At 59.6% G+C, this 17,458-nt stretch overlaps 1 protein-coding gene across 1 annotated transcript in view; it reads left to right on the plus strand.

The window, feature by feature from the left end:
* The first annotated feature begins 842 nt into the window (after window positions 1–842).
* ADAMTSL2 (ADAMTS like 2) overlaps window positions 843–17,458 on the plus strand; it is a 30,384-nt gene continuing 13,768 nt past the window's right edge. The window contains exons 1-11 of the mRNA XM_081151566.1: window positions 843–1,103; window positions 2,814–2,904; window positions 3,437–3,579; window positions 4,423–4,498; window positions 5,674–5,776; window positions 6,275–6,420; window positions 6,556–6,679; window positions 8,116–8,196; window positions 10,481–10,656; window positions 13,413–13,764; window positions 15,073–15,445. Coding sequence (XP_081007692.1) covers window positions 2,815–2,904; window positions 3,437–3,579; window positions 4,423–4,498; window positions 5,674–5,776; window positions 6,275–6,420; window positions 6,556–6,679; window positions 8,116–8,196; window positions 10,481–10,656; window positions 13,413–13,764; window positions 15,073–15,445 — 1,664 coding nt within the window. The 5' untranslated portion in view covers window positions 843–1,103; window position 2,814. The remainder of the gene's footprint in view (window positions 1,104–2,813; window positions 2,905–3,436; window positions 3,580–4,422; window positions 4,499–5,673; window positions 5,777–6,274; window positions 6,421–6,555; window positions 6,680–8,115; window positions 8,197–10,480; window positions 10,657–13,412; window positions 13,765–15,072; window positions 15,446–17,458) is intronic.

Here is a 17,458-nt window from a genome sequence, read left to right on the forward strand (position 1 = left end):
GTGTTGCCCTGATTTTGCCCCCCTCACAATTTAGAGGCCTCTGTGTTCCAGGAGGGTAGGTTTGGGGGAACCTGGTGTGCAAGGCAGGGGTCTCGGCCTGGCTTCAGGGGCAGTCTCGCAAAGTCTGGGGTCTGCCCAGGTTCCTGGGGGCTGGGGAGCGCTAATCACTCTGTCTGGGCTCCACGCTCTGACTCAGCAGGAACACGGGCCTGGAGCCCTGTGCCTGGCCTGCCCGGGGCTGCCCAGTTGGCGTGTGCCCAGCCAGGCCACTGTGCCCCGCCAAGCTGGTGTCAAACATCTGCACAGAGTTCCCCGCGCCTCCCCTCACTGGCCCTGGCCATTCTAGCCATCTGGTCAGCAGACTGTGGCCATTTCTGTCCCTTCCCTGTAGCCTTTGACTGAGCCCTCCTGGGTCTCCCTCAGCTCCTCCACCTGCTTAGGCCTCTGGTTCTCAGGAGAACCTTTCTGAGCCTGGCTGGGTGACCTGGAAGTGTGGTCTCCCCTTTGGACCTCAGTCTTCCCGTCTGTGAAATGGACCCATCAGACGGGATGCCTCATACCTCCCAGACTCCATTCTTGGGAGTGCCAGAGAATGGGCCCTTCTGGAGGTAGAAATAGCGGGGCCGGCACTAGGCTTCCTCCGTGACCCCAGGCTAGCGGCCGCTCCATCTGGACACCGGACACGCCACCCCGAGCTCTGGGCCGGGGAAGGCGGCCTCCCTGCTCGCCGCTCCTGGACGGAGCAGCACGCAGCAGGCAGCTGGGCCGGCCTGGCCAGGCTCCAGAGGCGCGGAGCGGGTTAAAGTGTGCGCCAGGCCGGCCGGCGGGCGGGGGAGCAGCCTGTGGGAAGTGTGAGTTCCTCCCTGTCTGCCTGACAGCTATAAAGGCGGCCGCGCCGCCGAGCCGCCACTGGGCTGCGCGCCTCCCTGGGAACCCGCTCGTGGGTGCTCTTTGAAGTGGAGGAGGGCGGGGAGGGGAGGAAGGCGAGAGGCACAGCCCGCAGCCCTCTGCACCCCAGCAGCCCCCGCAGACGCACCTGGCGCCGCCTGCCTGCAGCCACTCAGCCCCTTTCTTCTGGAGGACAACCTGCTGACCCGGGACAGGTAGGTCACCTCCACCGCCTGCTTCCCTCCGCAGCTCTCCCTGGGTACCATATGCAGCCCAGAGCCCCTGAGCATCCCCCAGCCCCCTGGAGGTTATATAACAGGAGGAGGGCCCATGGGGAGGGGTCCCGACCCTCGGAGCACAGGGAGGGTGGCCCCTCAGCTTCCAGCCTCGGACGCCTGCAGCTCTCCTGTGCACAGCAAACCTCTCCCGCTGGCCGGTGGCTGTTTTTGGACCCCAGGGAGGGCTGGATCCCGCGTGAGCCGGGCCTGGCCTGTAGCCAGCGGTGTCTGGAGCCTTAATGAAAACCAAGTGTGAGGCCGGCTCAGCACCTGTCTTCAGCCTGAAGGCAGGAGCTGGAGCACCAATTAGCCAATGGGACCCGGGAGGGGGCTCTGCTTGTCTGAGGCCGGTGGTGGTGGTGGGGATGCTGAGGGAGGCCTGCGGGGGAGGGGCGCAGATGGGCAGGGAGGGGCAGGCAGGCAGCTGGTGAGGGGGGGGTCTCAAGGACTCCAGCTCCCATCTCCAGGGTTCACTGCTGTCTTGTCCAGGGCAGAGACATTCTTGGGGTGTAAGGGGGCTGTTGGTGTCGGCAGGTGCTAGAGCTGCAAGGAAGTAAGGGTTTGGTGGAGGAGAGGGGGCAGATTCAGAGGAGCTGGCTTCTGGACAGGCAGGGGTGGGGGCTGTCACACCTTCTCCCCCTGGAATTAGCCTGGTGCAGGGCATGAGTCCCAGAGTTTGCTCTGGGGCCCAGGGGCTAGTCTGCCACTTTGCTGTGTGGCTTTGGGAAAGTTGGCTTCCCTCTCTGGTTTCCAGGCTGCAGAGGGAGGGCCTTGGCGGTTTCTGAAACCCCTTCTCCAACTTGCTGGCAAGTGACACTCAAGGCCTGACACAAATCCTAGGTTGAGGCCACCGAAGGCCCACTCATTCCTCCCTTTGGGGTGCAGAGTCCACACCAAGGAAGCAGATGGAGAGGCTGAGGGCCCAGGAGGCTGGAGGCCCCTCTAGTAGGGAGGTCAGGTAGTGTTTGGGGCTGGGGTCCTGGCTTCTAGAGAAGGAGACAGTCTTGTGGCTCTGGGCCACTCACACTCTCCACTCCAGGGGCATAGACACCCAGCCTGAGATCCCCAGGGCCCTAGGCCCAGCCCCCTCAGGGACAGGGGGGAGCTGTGGCCAGAAAGGGGAAGGGCCTGGGAGAGCCTGGGGCATCCATGGACCCACACCTCACAAAGTCATTCTTCCATGTGACCAGCAAGCACTGAGCAGGTAAAAATCCTAAGGTGCTCTCGCTGGGCCGGGTCCATGGGCCAAGGTGATGGACCGAGTTCAGGTCCTCAACTCCCTCACCAATGGATGCAGCCTGGGCCCACAACCCCCTCAGCTGTCCCTGGTTTTCTCCACAGGTGTTCCCAGGGAGCTCAGGTGTTCAGAGACGAAGTATGGCACATGACCTCAAGTGCCTTCAGATTGGGGGGTGCAAGCTTAGCACTCACACCACCATCACTGTGTCTCAAGCCCATGGCAGGCATCTCTAATCACTCACCGAGCTCTCTCAGCAGGGCCACTGGGCAGCCACTACCAACCGATCCCAGATAACCCTGTGGCCCCAGCACTGGGTGGGCCCTGAGGGCTTTTCCCCAAAGTGGACCCTGGTCAGCTGACAGAGGAACTGGGCCTGGCCTGGTGGTGACAGTGGCCTTGCTTCCTAGGATGGACTGCGGATGGTGGTCTTCACGCTGGGTCTGGTCCCTGCTGGCTATGGCACTTGTGGCTGGGGATGTGGCATCCACCGGGGCCATGGTGAGTGGGGAGTGTGGTCCTTCACTCAGATGGGCTGATGTCAGAGGGGCCGTGTGGCAGGTGTCCAGGCTATGGGGCACGTGTCCAGGGGTCCCAGACTGCCTTCCCAGAGCCCCCCATCAGCTGCCAGGAACACGTGTTACATGTAGTCAGACTAACCCCTGAGCAGGGGCCTCTGGCCACTCCAGAGCCCTTGCTGTTCAGCAGGATCAGGGCTGAGGGGCTGACTGCCTCCCTCAGAGTGAAGTCCTGGAGTAAGGCACGTAGATGGGAGGGCTGGGCCCTGGGCTGCTCAGGAGAAAGAAGTCAGGCTGGTTAGGTAAGTCCTTAGGACCTCGCTGAGCTCCCAGGATGTTCTAGATCTCCAGATGGGAAGGACCCGGGGCCCACAATCCCCTGGAAATTCCCTCTGAGACCACCCCAGAAATCTGAGCCCAGGCTGCCAAGTGGCTGTCCTGTCCAGGGCCTGGGGATGGCAGGCCTGTCCTGCCTGGTGCTGTAGCATCTAACCTCTGTGGGGCCTCTCACCCAGGACAACAGCCCTACGTCCAACAGCCTGGAGGGGGGTGCGGATGCCACTGCCTACTGGTGGGGGGAGTGGACCAAGTGGACGGCATGTTCCCGCAGCTGTGGGGCCGGGGTGACGTCCCAGGAGCGGCACTGTCTCCAGCAGAGGTGCGGAGTTGAGCACGGGACCCCAAGGGGCTGGCCTGAGGGTGGGGCAGCCTGGCCTTCAGCTGGGGGCAGGGGCAGGGGGTGGGTCTCAGGCTGGGAAGCGTGTCTTCAGTTTGAGGAGCACAGGCCAGGGAGGGACTCAGTCTTCAGTGGCCTCCATCAGGGACACGGCTCCCAAGGGGTCGTGGCCAGGGGCATCCTGGGATTCATCCTTCTCCTGGCACTGGGCATAGACCTTTCGTGAGAAAGCAGGACCTATTTCTAAGACTCTGTCAGCAAGGGTGAGGCTCGCCTGGCCCTGTCTTCCTAAGACCTGAGTGGAATAAACATGGGAAAAGCATATGGTGCAGCAGCTATTGTCAGACTTGGGATCAAATCTTGCCTCTGCCACTTCCTAGCTGTGTGACCTTGGGCAAGTCACTTAACTTCTCTGAGCATCAGCTTTCTCATCTGTGGGGTAGAGATCATGCTCGAGCCCACCTGACATCTCTGAGAATACATGAGAATACGTGTGTATGCTATTTAGCACAGGGCAGCACATGGTAAATGTTGTTATTATTATTAATTCTGGACGTGGCTCCATGCTGTGTGAAGCATCTGTTGAATCAGATACCAACCCCCCCCTGGGAAGGGGCTGGGAAACACCCTCAAATTGCTTGACCCCCTGTGCGATGCGATGGGCTCTGGTGGGGCAGCAGGGTTGAGTGGGGAGGAAGGACCCTTGGTCAGAGGAACTGGGGGAAGCCAGGAGGCGAGCCCAGAGGCCATCTGGGAGCAGGAGCAGAGTCAGGCCTGCAGCTGGCTGCTCCCAGCATTAACTCAGAGCCCATGTCTTCCCACCAGGAGGACGTCTGTCACAGGCACTGAGAACAGGACCTGCACCGGCACATCCAAGCGGTATCAGCTGTGTAGAGTGCAGGTGAGGCTCTGCCCACTGGGACCACGACCCTGTCCTTCCCACACCCCCGAGGCAGGTCTCAGATGTCTTCTTGGACACTGTCCTGGGCCTGCCACTTACATCCTGTTGAGAAGTGTGGCGAAGGGCCCTGGGCTCAGAGCACTCTGCCTGCAGCAATTAAGATCTGGGGTGTCCACTGTGTGCTCCTGGCATGGCAGGGACAGAGGACTCCCTGCTGCTGGCGGAGCTGAAAGCTCCAGGGTGGGGGTCTCTGGCTGAAGCCCCCCTGTGCTTACAAGTTCTGCACCAGGAGTTTGCTGGGACACTGACAGCCACCTGGTATCTTGTCCCCACCTGTGAAACACTGCAGCCCAGCTCTGCCCCCCTCCACCCCCCGCTGCCCCCTTGTACAGTGGCCTCTGCTTAGGAGACCCCCTACCTCCTACTTCTCCATTAACTGTGTGCTGGCACAGAGGTCCCGGGGCCGGCCAGGAGGTGCCAACTTTGGCTTGGCCTCCAGGCAGATCTCAGTGGGGCCAAAGCCAATGTGAGCCTAAACTCCAGGGCAAGGGGCAGAGACACAGTGCTGCTGGGGTGTCTGTGTGTGTCCCTGTGTCCTAGTTTCCGGGAGTCTGTGTGTATCTCCATATGCACATGTGTAGGGAGTTAGGGGCTGAAGGGAGCCAAGTGGCCGCAGCCTCTGTGTTGGCATCACGGGTCGGCTGTCCTCCAGGACCCTTGTGATCTCCGAGGGGGACCCACTCGAGCTCCGGTTCCTCCCTAGCATGACCAGCTGCCCTGCCCAGCTCTCTCCCTCCTGCCCTGGGTCCCTCCTCAGGCCCACCCTCCGTCAAGGCATCAAGTGCTGTGGCTGCAGGTGCTGCAGCTGCAGCCAGGGACACGCAGGAGGAAGCAGGGTGAGTGGGAGCCGGCGCAAGCTCACCCGAGCCAGGGCGAAGCTGGGGTGGCAGGAGGATCCAGGCTCCTGCCCAGAGCGCCGGGTGCGCCAGCGCACATGGCCGTCTAAGGAATGGCAGCTTCCCTCCCGCTCGTTCTTGCTCCGTCCCGAGAGCCAGTGAGAGGGGGAGAGCGAGAGGCCACCCCTCGGCTGCGCCGCTTCCTGCTCGGCCTGGACAGAAATGCCTTTGTCGGGCTGAGTTCCTCCTGGAGCCTCCCGCCCGTGTCTCGCTTCCCAGGAGTGTCCGCCGGACGGGAGGAGCTTCCGCGAGGAGCAGTGCATCTCCTTCAACTCCCACGTGTACAACGGGCGGACGCACCAGTGGAAGCCCCTGTACCCCGGTACCATGGCCTGGGCCACCCAGCGGGACAGAGTGCGGGGGCAGCCCTCCCGACCCTGGGGAGACCCACGCCGGAGGGGGCAGCTCCTGAGGGCAATGCGAGGGAATAGCCTCGTGCAGTGGGGGGCAGGTGGGCAAGCTGGCCCAGCGGGAGGGGTCCTGTTGAAGGTCGGGAGTTCAAGCAGCAGTGTAAGTGAGCGGGCCTCTCCTGCTCGTGGGGTAAGTGCAAGGTGGCCAGACCCTCAACTGGCTCAGACCTCCTGCAGAAGGGAACTGTCCCTACCCACAAGGAGGCAGAGGCTGGAATGCCCAGAGCCTGGGCTGGGCCACACCACCTGCATCATGGTTCATTTCTGCCACTGAGACCCCGGGCAAGTCCCTTCCACTTTCTGGGCCTCAGTTTCCTCATCTGTGCAATGGGGGAGTGCTGTCTCAGTAGGAGGGAGAGGGGAAGTCCCTGAATCCGGCCCCCAATCCTGAGACCCTCTGTCTCCCCCAGATGACTATGTCCACATCTCCAGCAAGCCATGCGACCTGCACTGCACCACCGTGGACGGCCAGCGGCAGCTCATGGTCCCCGCCCGCGACGGCACGTCCTGCAAGCTTACCGACCTGCGAGGGGTTTGCGTGTCTGGAAAATGTGAGGTTGTTAAACATTGTAGCACAAGTACCGCTGGTCTCATTGCGCCGACCAGCCACCTGTCTGCCTGTGGCAGTGGCGGCCCCGGGGGCCCGGGCCTTGGAGCACTCCCAGCAGCCCCCCCGCCTCTCTCTCTGCAGCCCATCGGCTGTGACGGGGTGCTCTTCTCCACGCACACGCTGGACAAGTGCGGCGTCTGCCAGGGCGACGGTAGCAGCTGCACCCACGTGATGGGCAATTACCGAAAGGGAAATGCCAACCTCGGTAAGAGCATCGCTGCTCCCGCATCCGGGATCCCGCGGGGATCGTGTCTCCAACCTGCTGAGTGTCACTGCACAAGTTCCTGCCCCCGCCCCCCACCTGTGGGCCATGTGATCCTCCACCCGGGGCCCAGGTGGGCTGGCCAGGGGCTCTGTAGGGTCCCCTTTGGCTGGGAATGAGCAGCTCTTCATTGAGCGCCTACTGAATACGGGTGCCCCGGCACACGCTTGGCTTGGGGGCCACGTTTGACTTTTGCAGCTACGCAGGGAGATGTGACTGCCACACTTAAAGGGGGAAACTGAGGCATGAGTCACATTCTCACTGCTGACAGATCTGAGTTTGGGCACGCAGGTTCTGAGGTGCCCTGTTCTGCAGAGTCTATGTTTTTTTTGGGGGGGGGAACATTAGTTATGTGTTGTGAGTGCAGTGGGCAGAGGCTTTTTTCTTTGGAGGCCTCCCTATGGGAGGGAGCACGAGGAAAGGCACCTTGGGTCCCTCCCTTCCTGTCACCCACCTCTTCCAACTCTGTACCCAGTGACATCGTGTTGGGAGCTACATTTGGCCACGTGGGTGTGTTTACACCATGGAAACTGGCCAACACCACAGCTCCTCCCCCTCTCCCCCCATAAGAACCAGTTGTTAACTACTTAGCACATTGCTGGCTGAGAGGGAGGGACAAACTCGGGGCTTCAGGGGCCTGTGATGGTGATGGTGATGCCTGCAGGAGCAGCTCAGCTGGGCAGGCAGGTGCACTGGACTCTACCACTTCTTGTGTGGGAACCTATGACATGAGCGTCAACCCCAACAAACCTAATTTCTGAGACAAGACCACCTCCTCCCCCCATCTTCTGGAAGGCTTTTATGTCTTAGGGCTTTTAAAAAAACCCTCTCATTTTTCCCAGACCACCCTCCACCAGCTGCTAACAGCACTTCTGCCATCCTCAGTTGCCCACTTCTCACAGCCCCTGGTCCCTTTGTTGGGGGTCTCTGTGGAGCTCTCTTAGCTGCCAGGGGCCTTGCCCTTTCTTATCCGCATTTTATACAAATGAGGAAACTGAGGTCCAAGGGCTCCAGCAACTTGCTCGGGTCACCTTGGACCAAGCCTGTTTGACTGTACAGATTTACGGCCCTTGTGGCCTGCGGTGTCCCTCAGGAGGGGCTGGGCAGGTATTGGTGAACGTCACCATGCCTTGGTAGGAAAGGGTCGGGGAACTGGGTAAACCTGGGCCCGTGCTGGGGCCGTGGTCAGTCCTTCAATTGCACAAGGTGTTTGTTTCGGCAGGACCTTGGACATGCCTCTGGGGCCTGGGTGCAGCTAGACTGTGCCCCTCACCCACCAGGAGCACAGGAGAGTGGTGACCACCATCTGGTTGCCTTTCCAATTGCGAGGTAGTGGCCATGACGAGACCTGCTGCTCACCATTGCCCAATCTCCCCCAGGTTACTCTCTGGTGACCCACATTCCAGCTGGTGCCCGAGACATCCAGATCGTGGAGCGGAAGAAGTCGGCCGATGTCCTGGGTATGTCTGTGGGCCCTGGGCGGCTGCCTTACCTAGGTTCATGGGTTAGCATGGGGCAAAATGGATGGGCAGAGAAGGGGCAATGGACCCTGGATCCTTTCCTGCAGGAGAGAGGGGGATGGGTCGCAGAAGCCAGAACTCGACCAGGTGTGTGTGGGGGGTGGGGGCGGGGGGAGGGCCATAGGGAAGCTCAGAGCTGCTTGACCATGGAGGGAGGCATGATGTCAGGTAGTGAGTTTCCCGTCCCTGGAGAGCCTGGCAAAAGCTGGAGGTACTGGCAGTGGGGTCCCTGCTTCTGGGGTAGAAGAGTGAGACTCAGGAAGGGAGAAGATTGAGGCAAAGCGAGTGGCAGTAGGTGGCCCGTCTGAGGCCGTGGGTGGCCAGCACTAGAGGTGCTGTGTGGACTGAGATCTGGGGCTCTTGAGTGAATGTTCTTGCCACAGGAGGGCCCCTTTGGGAAGCTGGACCTTGGCAGGCCTCCTCCAACTTGAGGATTCTGTAGTTATCTGTATAGTGGCCCAGGCTGTGAGGCCCTGTGTTGGTGACAATTCTGGAAAGTGTTGGAGTGAGTGTTGGCCTGGCCATGAGCCTTGTCTGTACCCCCGGGAGGCCACCTGAGGCCCTTCTGGCTGAGGTGGGCAGGCGCTGACACCTGTGAGCTGCTCTGCACTTGGCCTTGCCCTGTAAGGGGCAGGCTGGGGACCCGGGTAGAGGGATTCTGTTTCCAAAGCCTGGCTCACCTTCCTGCCTCTGACGTTGGCCCTGTGAGAGCCAGGGCTAATGGGGTGAAACCCACCCTTTTAAGGTGACTTGGTCGAGTGGGCTCCAGCCCCACCCCGGCAGGGGTGCACACTCTGGGCCCCGGCATCTGTTCACGGGAGCCAGGCCTCTGCCAGGCCAGTCACTCGGTTGCCCGCAGTGAGGCCAGGAAACGCCGTGTTCCCAGAACTGGCTGCCAAGCGATCGTTCTTGAAACAGAAGCATGGAAATATCAAGGGCGGCCTCAGATGGAGCCCTGGGAAAGCCACAGGAAGGAAGGTCATTACTGTCAGGAAACAGGTTTTGGATGCGGGCCGGGGATTTAACCCTGCCCGCATACCTGGAAGCTGGGCCCAGACGGCCGGCACCGGCACGTGCCCTGCTGCGCACGGTTTGGTTTCATTCACGTTATTTGATGACGTTGCTGTGCTGAGGGTATTTTTCCAGTAGACATGTCCGCTTGTGTGTTTGCCTGATAATCTCACGCCTGGCTGCTCTACCCCTATGGCATCAGGAGATTTGGAAGCTGAGCTCTTCCCTCCCGCAGGCCAGTCCCTGGAAGATGCCCTGTCCCCGAGCGTGGAGCCTGGCACCTCCCTCCCGCTGCCCCCTGCCCGCACCTGTGCTCACGCTCCACAGCCGCAGGGAGGGCCGGCTGCCTGGCCCTCACTCTAGCTCTGGGCAGTTGCTGAGGCCTCCAGGCCAGCAGGGCCCGGCTGGAGGCTGCATGCTCCTTCCTGCTGTCTGGGCTCCACTAGGCTTTAGCCAGGCCTCGGAGGGGCCGTCCCACTGAGGTCCTTCCACCCAGTGCCTCACAGAGTGTGATGAGTCAGTGCCGGTGCCCTCAGCGTGTCTGGCAGAAGGGGTGGCTAGGCTGATGGTCAGCCTGGTCACACTGACATGGGCAGCATAGCGTCACGGTGCCCAGCGGGGGCAGGGAGCCGGTTAGTTGGGGTGGTCCAGAAGGGCCTGCTGGGGCCTTGGGGGCCGCGCTCTGGGCCAGCCAGGCCAGGGCTGCAGTGTTACTCAGTGTGGGTCCTAGAGGGGCATTGAGGTCCCCTCCCCAGGTGTGGGTAGGACGCTGGGGGCAGCGGCTGGCCCCAGGTCACACCGTGACTCTGCAGCAGAGCCTGGCTGGCACCCATTGCCCAGTGCGTGCCTCCCCAGGCACTAAACTCCTGCTCCGGACCTGGAGGCTTAGTCCCGATCCTGCTCACCTCGGAACCCCAGCCCCTTCAGAGGTGGCCAGAATGACAGGACTGAGCCGCCCGGGCCAGCTATCTTCAGTGGTCTAGACAAGTCCTTGTTTAGTTTAGGCTGATAGGAAAGTGGCTTCGAGTGTCCTCAGCATCCACTGGCCAGGGCCACAGGCTGGCTGCAGACAGGGCGTCCCACTCCCCCAGGCGTGGAGTTTTCTCTCTTCGGGGTATTTAGGGAGGGTCATGGGGCAGGTGGCCATTGTTCCTTGCCCCCCAACCTCCCTCCAGCTGGTCAGCCCCTGTGACCGGTGCCCTTTACCTATCAGCCCTTGCAGATGAGGCTGGCTCCTACTTCTTCAATGGCAACTTCAAGGTGGACAGCCCCAAGAACTTCAACATCGCTGGCACCGTGGTCAAGTACCGGCGGCCCATGGATGTCTACGAGACTGGCATCGAGTACATCGTGGCTCAGGGGCCCACCAACCAGGGCCTGAATGTCATGGTGCGTGTGTCGCGGGCTTGGGGCAGCGACAGGCAGGGGGCCTCCGGGCCGGCACACCACACAGCGGCCCACTGTGTGCACGCACGTGGCAGGGCCCCCACTCAGCATTCGGTCACTCATTTGTCCATCCACTGATTCACTCCTTCATTCATTCACTCAGATTTTACTGCCTCTGCTCTGCCTGCCACTTACTCATTAATTCATTAATTCATTAATTAATTTACCTGTTCACTTGCTCACCCAACCACCCACTCTCCCGCCCTCTCACTTGTGTTTTCATTCATTCATTCATTCATTCATTCATTCATTCATTCATTCATCCATTCATTCCTGCTGTTAACCCTCTCTGTGGATAGGCATAGTGGGAGGTTCTGTGCAGGTCTTTGGGGACTGCATGGGGACATGAGGATGGAAGCCTGGACAGGGGTACAGGGACACAGAACCCACTTCACACTTGGGGGGTTTCTGTCCTCCATGTAGTTTCCTACCCCCTATTCATGGACACTGGCGTTTCTGCCGGGTCCTTAATGCTGAGGGACCATACAGGCTGGTGGCCCTGGCCCTCTCCCTGCCACTGCCCCTAGGACACCCACAGCTTCTGGGGTCAGGGCGCACGTAGGGCATGAGAGAGGGCAGGAGACAGTCGGAGGCTGTCCTGTGGCTGGAGCGTGGAAATGTACTCCATTGCGGCTTGGTGTCCCAGCACCCAGAAAGTGTGACAACACTGAAACCAGGTGACATCAGGATGGGCAGTTTGGATGCTCTTCAGGCCACGGCAGAGGGACATGGTGGGACAGAGCCCACCTACCTGAGCTGTTTAGGCCTCACCATGGTGGGTATTCGTAACCTCGCTTTATAGACTGAGAACCCCGGCCACAGAGAGATGAGTGACTTGCCCAGTCACAGAATTGTAAGGGGCACAATTGGCCTGGTGCCAGAGCCAGCCTTTTATTTAACAACTGTGCTGGAGGGGTCTCTAATCAGGTGCTTCTTGGCTGAAGAGTTTCCCCAGGTGGCCCCAGAATCTAGTGGGGGCCTCATGTCTCTATCTTCCCTGAGGGAGGCTGGCCCCGCTCTGTCCCCGGGCTGGAGGAGCCATGTGCAGGTTGGATCCCCGGGAAACATACTCTGAGTTGGAGGTCTGTGTGCAGGAGGACTCTGAGGGTGGTCTCTGGAGCAGCGCCTGTGAGGAGCTTGGGGACAGGACTAGACAAAGGAAGGTGCTGAGCTCTGAGGCAGGGTGACAGAAGCTCCAGCCAGTCCTGCAAGGAGCTCTGGGGTGGCAGTAGCCCCTCAGGGTCACCTGAGTTGAGTCAGGGGTTGTAGCTTAGTCACTGGAAAGCCTTAGGGAAGGGTTGTGACCTTCGAGAGGCAGATTCCTTTGGCTGAGGGAAATTCCTGGGGGGGGGACTCGGCTGTGACTGTCAGCAGCACCGCCACAGGCGGCTCACTGAAGGTGGGGCTCAGGCCGGCTCCGGGTACTGCTTGCACAATTTGCTGTGTGTAATCAGTTGACCTTGGCAGGAAGAGCTCCCCGGGGGTTCAGGCGGGTTTCTTTCCTGGGGAGCCTTACACGGGAAGGCTGGTGGGTTGAACGGCAGCTGGCCTGGGGGCTGCATCGTGTCATTTCCCTCCTCTGCTATCCAATCTAGGTTCCCTTTCCCCTCGGCCGGCACCTCTGCTAGTCCAGGTGGCTTACCTGGCCAGGTGTCCCAGTCCCTCTTATTTGAGGGGTCCGGGCTCCTGGGCTCCAGGCCCTTTTCAATCCAAGACTGCGACACTTGTCCAGCTACCATCCAAATATGTGCTGCCCCCAGGGTAAAGCATACATCCTGCCTTGGTGATTACTTGCCAAGACGGGGGCCCTTTCCCGCCCTGCTCCCCTGGCACAAGGTGCCCAAACATAGCAGGTGGCAGTCATGGCTTCCCGGTGAGCGAGACTCTTGCTCTGTCTCCTGGTGGAGTGGTCCACTCCGGGAATCAGGACTCTGGACCCACAGACCCTAGAGCTGCAGAGACCGGAAACCCCAAACCCTCAAGTGGGCCACTGGGAATGATGGCCATGGCTACGTCCAGGTTTGGGTTCCCAGACTCATGTGGTCTATCCCTGGGGACACTGCGCCCTGTCATGGTGATTGATTTAGAGTGTGGATTGTGTCACGGAGGGTGCCCGGGGCCCCATCCTCACGGGGTGTTGCTCTCTCTAAGCTTCATCTTGGCTTCACCTTTTGCTGCTCTAACAGGCTGCTGGTTTCTGGGCGGTGCAGCTTATGACAGGACCCTGCTCAGAGCTGGCACCTTTTTCTGCGACCCAGCATTTGGATTGGACCAGTATTCCTGGATGTGGGTTAGGCTGTGTCCAAAACTCTTCTTCATGATAGAGGGTTTGGGACGCCATAGTTTGCCCTTTGCTTGCAAGGAGATGTCCTGGTGTGCCCTAGGCAATTGGACCCTGAGATTTTCACAGGTGTGGGGGCCACCGAATCTTCTTGGGGTTCATCTTTGATCCTGTGGGTATACCCGCTTTACCAAGGCCCCCCGGGCCACTTGCTGCTCGTTGGGTCTGCTAAACACAACGTCATCTTGGAGGGGACCGAAGTAACGTCCTGTGGAACCCAGACCCCTTCGCACAGTGGAGGACAGGGTGGGAGTCGCGGTCGCGGCCGCGGTCAGACGCGAATGTGCTCTGCGGTCACTCCAGGCTTGGGGCGAGGGCTGGGGTGAGGCAGGATGGGCTCGCATCTCCTTCTCTCCAGGTGTGGAACCAAAATGGCAAAAGCCCCTCCATCACCTTCGAGTACACGCTGCTGCAGCCGCCGCATGCCCACCGCATCCAGCCCCTGTACTACCGCTTCCCCGAGCCCGCCTCCGAGAGCGCCGAGAGCCAGGAGCTGGGCGCGCCGGGGCTGCTGGGCTTCCTCCAGCGCAACGGCTCGCTCTTCGGCCAGGCCTCGGCCGAGCGCCTGGGCCTGGACAACCGGCTCTTCAGCCCCCCCGGCCCGGGCATCGAGCTGGGGCTGAGCAAGGGCCAGGAGACCAATGAGGTGTGCGAGCAGGCGAGCGGCGGTGGGGCCTGCGAGGGACCCCCGCGGGGCAACGGCTTCCGAGGTAACCAGGAGGGGGCCGGCTGGGCAGGGGCTTCTCGGGAGAGGGGCCTCGGGGAAGGGCCTTCCGTCCCCCGCAGACCGCAGAAGGGCCTGGCAAGAGGTGCCCGTTACCTGCGGGCGTGCTGGGTGGGCACAGTGCTAGGCCTTTGCATACGCCCTCTGGCATACGTTCTCTGAGGTGGATGTACTTGCCCCCACTTCACAGAAGGGGAGACTGAGGCTTAGAGAGGGAGGACTTACTTGCCCACGTCATAGTCTACCATGAAGGAGCTGAGAGTCAAACCCAGGACCGTCTGACCCCGGAGCCCATGCTCTTGCTCATTTGGTAGAGACAGACAGACAGACAGCATACAAGGTGTGGCAAGAGCTCTGGAAGGGAATAGGTTCCAGAGGGGCATGAGGTGACCCCTGATCTGAGGGCTCGGGAACAGGTAAGGGTTAGCCGGCTACAGCCAGGGGAGAGGGGTGGGAATGAGAGGACAGGGAGGGTCAGCCCAGTGGACAGAGGATGAGGCAGGACGTGTGGCTGGAGACATAGTGGTGAGCCCAGAGTCAGGGTCCCCGAGACCCACGGTGACAGTTCAGCTGTTCTCCTGATGGCCACCGCTCATCAGGGTTGTTCTGAGGGTGGAGGGTGGACCAGACTTGAGGAGAATCCCCTCATTAACTTGGGGAGCGGATTTCCAAGACCCTCAGCGTCTTTAAGTAGAAGGTACTATAGAGGACATGTTAGTGTCCTGGGGCTGCCACAATAAATGATCACAAACTGACGGCCTAGAACAACAGACATGGGTTCTCTCCCAGTTCTAGAGGCCAGAAATCCAAAGTCAAGTTGTCGGAGGCTCTAGGGGAGGGTCCTTCCTGCCTCCCCCAGCTTCTAGGGTGCCAGGCATCCTTGGCTGTGACTGCATCACTCCAGCCTCTGTCTCCATCATCACACACCTGCGCCTCTGTGACTGTCTCGCTGTGTCCTCTCCTCTTCTTATAAGGACAGCAGTCACTGGATGGAGGTCCCACCCTAAATCCAGGATGATCTCATCTCGACAAAGATCCTATTTCCAAATAAGCTCCCATTCTTAGGTTCTGGGTGGACATGAATTTTGGGAGACCCTCTTCAACAAGAGATTGTCCAGGCCAGCTTGTGGGTCTCCCCTTGGTGCTGTGTCCTTTCACAGGGCAGAGACCCGCCTCTGGGGGCTTCCAGGTTCAAGTCTTTGCCTCCAGCCCCAATGGTCCCCCACCTCCAAGGCAGCCCTGGCCCCACCATGTGAGCGACTGCTTGAAGTTGAGCCACCTGTCTCCTTTGTAGACGGAAACGCCACAGGGATGGCTCTCTCAGGGGACAAAGATGACCAAGAGACCGACGCCCGCCTTACCTCCCAGGAGTTCCTCTCAGCCAACGTCATCTCTGGACAGTTCCTGGGTGCAGGTTCTGACTCCAAGGAGCTCGCCCTTAACGAGACGGTCAACAGCATCTTTGTGCAGGGCACCCCGAGGAGCTCCCCAGCAGAGAGCCTCTATGTTGACTATGACGAGAGTGAGGGGGCCGGAGCTTACCTGCTCAATGGGTCCTACCTGGAGCTGAGCAGTGACAGAGTGACCAACACCTCCTCAGAGGCCCCGTTCCCCAATGCAAGTGCCAGCCTCCCAACCTCGGCTGGGAACAGGACGCACAAGGCCAGGTAGGAGGCGTGCCCGCTGCCCTGTCCATGGGCCTCTGGAGCGGGGGCCATGGGAGTGAGGCCTCACCGTGGGGTGGGTGAGGTCTGGTCACTGCTGTCCACACCCCCTCCTGCCCCGTGGATCTGAGTAGGGGGTCAGAGGCCTGGGTTCTAGTGTGTCCTCCTGCATGTTAGCAGTTTTCTGAGGGCCCCAGCTTGCATGACATACCCAGGCCATACAGCTTGTGGGCACATCCGGGACACAGCTAAAGGGCTCTGAGTGGAATTTTTCTTTGCAAATGTGGACCGAGGGGAGGTTCTGGAGCCTTGGGTGGCTGCCCTAGGGCCTCTGCTCCCAGCTGGGGCCCAAAAGCTTGCAGGAAGTGGGGCCTTGGGGCATGCAATCCAGTGGCTGGAAGAAGGTGACAGGCTTTGCCCTGGGCATCAGGATCTGAGTCTGAGAAAGGGGGCTCATGGACAAAGGGCAGGGCTCCAACCAGCCAGCACTTGGGCCAGTTGCTTAGAGCTCTGAGCCTGGTTTCTGAATGTTCATGGTGGGCTCCTCTTACCCCAGGGCCATCGTCACGTACGTTAGGCTCCTGGAAGTACCTAGTGAGGGCTGAGCAAGCAGAACTCACGTAAGAAATGTACAAACCTGTAGGAATTTTTATGAGTTTATTTGAGCGAAACTCATGACAATTGCCAGGAAGCAAAATCTCAACGGATTGAGAAAATGCTCCAGAGAATGGCAGTTTCATCACTTACTTTATACGTCAGAATCAAAGGGGGAGACATAAGGGGGTTATATGAACCTGATGGTGATAGATGAGGGAGGCGGGAGAAAGCAAGGGGGGGGGCCTCTGGGATTAGATGAAAAGGAAAATGATAGACACCTACGTCTTTTACACAGGTGGGTGCAGGGTAGTTAACATTAACTTGATAATAACACTGAGGGGATTTGAGGTCTCTGCTCTGGTGCTGGTTGTGATTTGAGGAATCTGGAAAAAAGGAAATTACTTTGATATTCCAAAGGTATGTTATCATAGATGCAAAAAAAAAAAAAAATGACAGAGAGGCTCAGTTGAGGTAAAGACTGAACTTTGTTAAGGGGAAAAAATTACTTTGATGTTCCAAAGGTATGTTATCAGGTATGTTATCAAAGAGGCAAAAAAAACCGACAGGCAGGCTCAGTTGAGGTCAAGACTGACCTTTGTTAGGGGAAAATATCGGCCTGGAACGTGACTACCAGCCACGAATGCTTTTAGTTAGGGAGTTTGCATTTCAGACCATCCTAGGTGTTGCTTTCGGCCTCTGAGTTTGTAAGGCCTCCCACAGGCCTCCCCTGAGCTTGTCGGGTTTAGTATGTGGCCCCCTTTCGTCCACAGAACTGATCAGTAATACACTGAACCTCCAGAGTGGGGGAGGGACCCTTCTAGCACTAGTGTCTGGAGACCTGAGTCTCCATCTCAGCTCTGCCAACCATGTGACTCAGACACAGCTCGGACCCTCTCTGGGCCTCAGTTTCCCCATCCCTAACAGAGGAGCTTGTCAGAGGATGCCCCAAGGGCCAGGTCAGGCATAAGCTTGTGGGTCCTTAAGCCGCATTTTAGAGTCTCTCCTGCCTCCACCCAGTTGAATCTTAACCCGCCCCTTCAGCCCCATGGGGGCACATTGGGTTTTCAGTGCTTGTGGGGTCGCAGGAATCGATATAATCAATTGTCAACCCTCAGAAAGGCGCAGACGTGGAGAGATGGGGCGGCTCCCCGCTGGCAGCCATCAAAGGATGCTGCCCGGCGGAGACCAAAGATGGTCTTTTAAGATAAAGGGCCTTGGGAGAGGCGGGGAAACCACCAGGCTGAAGCGGCCCCGAAATAGCCCGTCTGGGCGAGTTGTCCAAACACAGGAAGCCGAGTCTGCTCCCGAGAGGGCGAATCAAAGGGGCGGCCCAGAAAGGAAAGGTTATTTTCATCTCCTCGGGGCGGCCTCAAACAATCAAGGGAGGCCCCGGCCCCAGCTGTAGACGGTGGGGACAAA

The sequence above is a fragment of the Miniopterus schreibersii genome, assembly GCF_964146895.1.
Source record: "Miniopterus schreibersii genome assembly, chromosome: 11".
Lineage (NCBI taxonomy): Eukaryota > Metazoa > Chordata > Mammalia > Chiroptera > Miniopteridae > Miniopterus > Miniopterus schreibersii.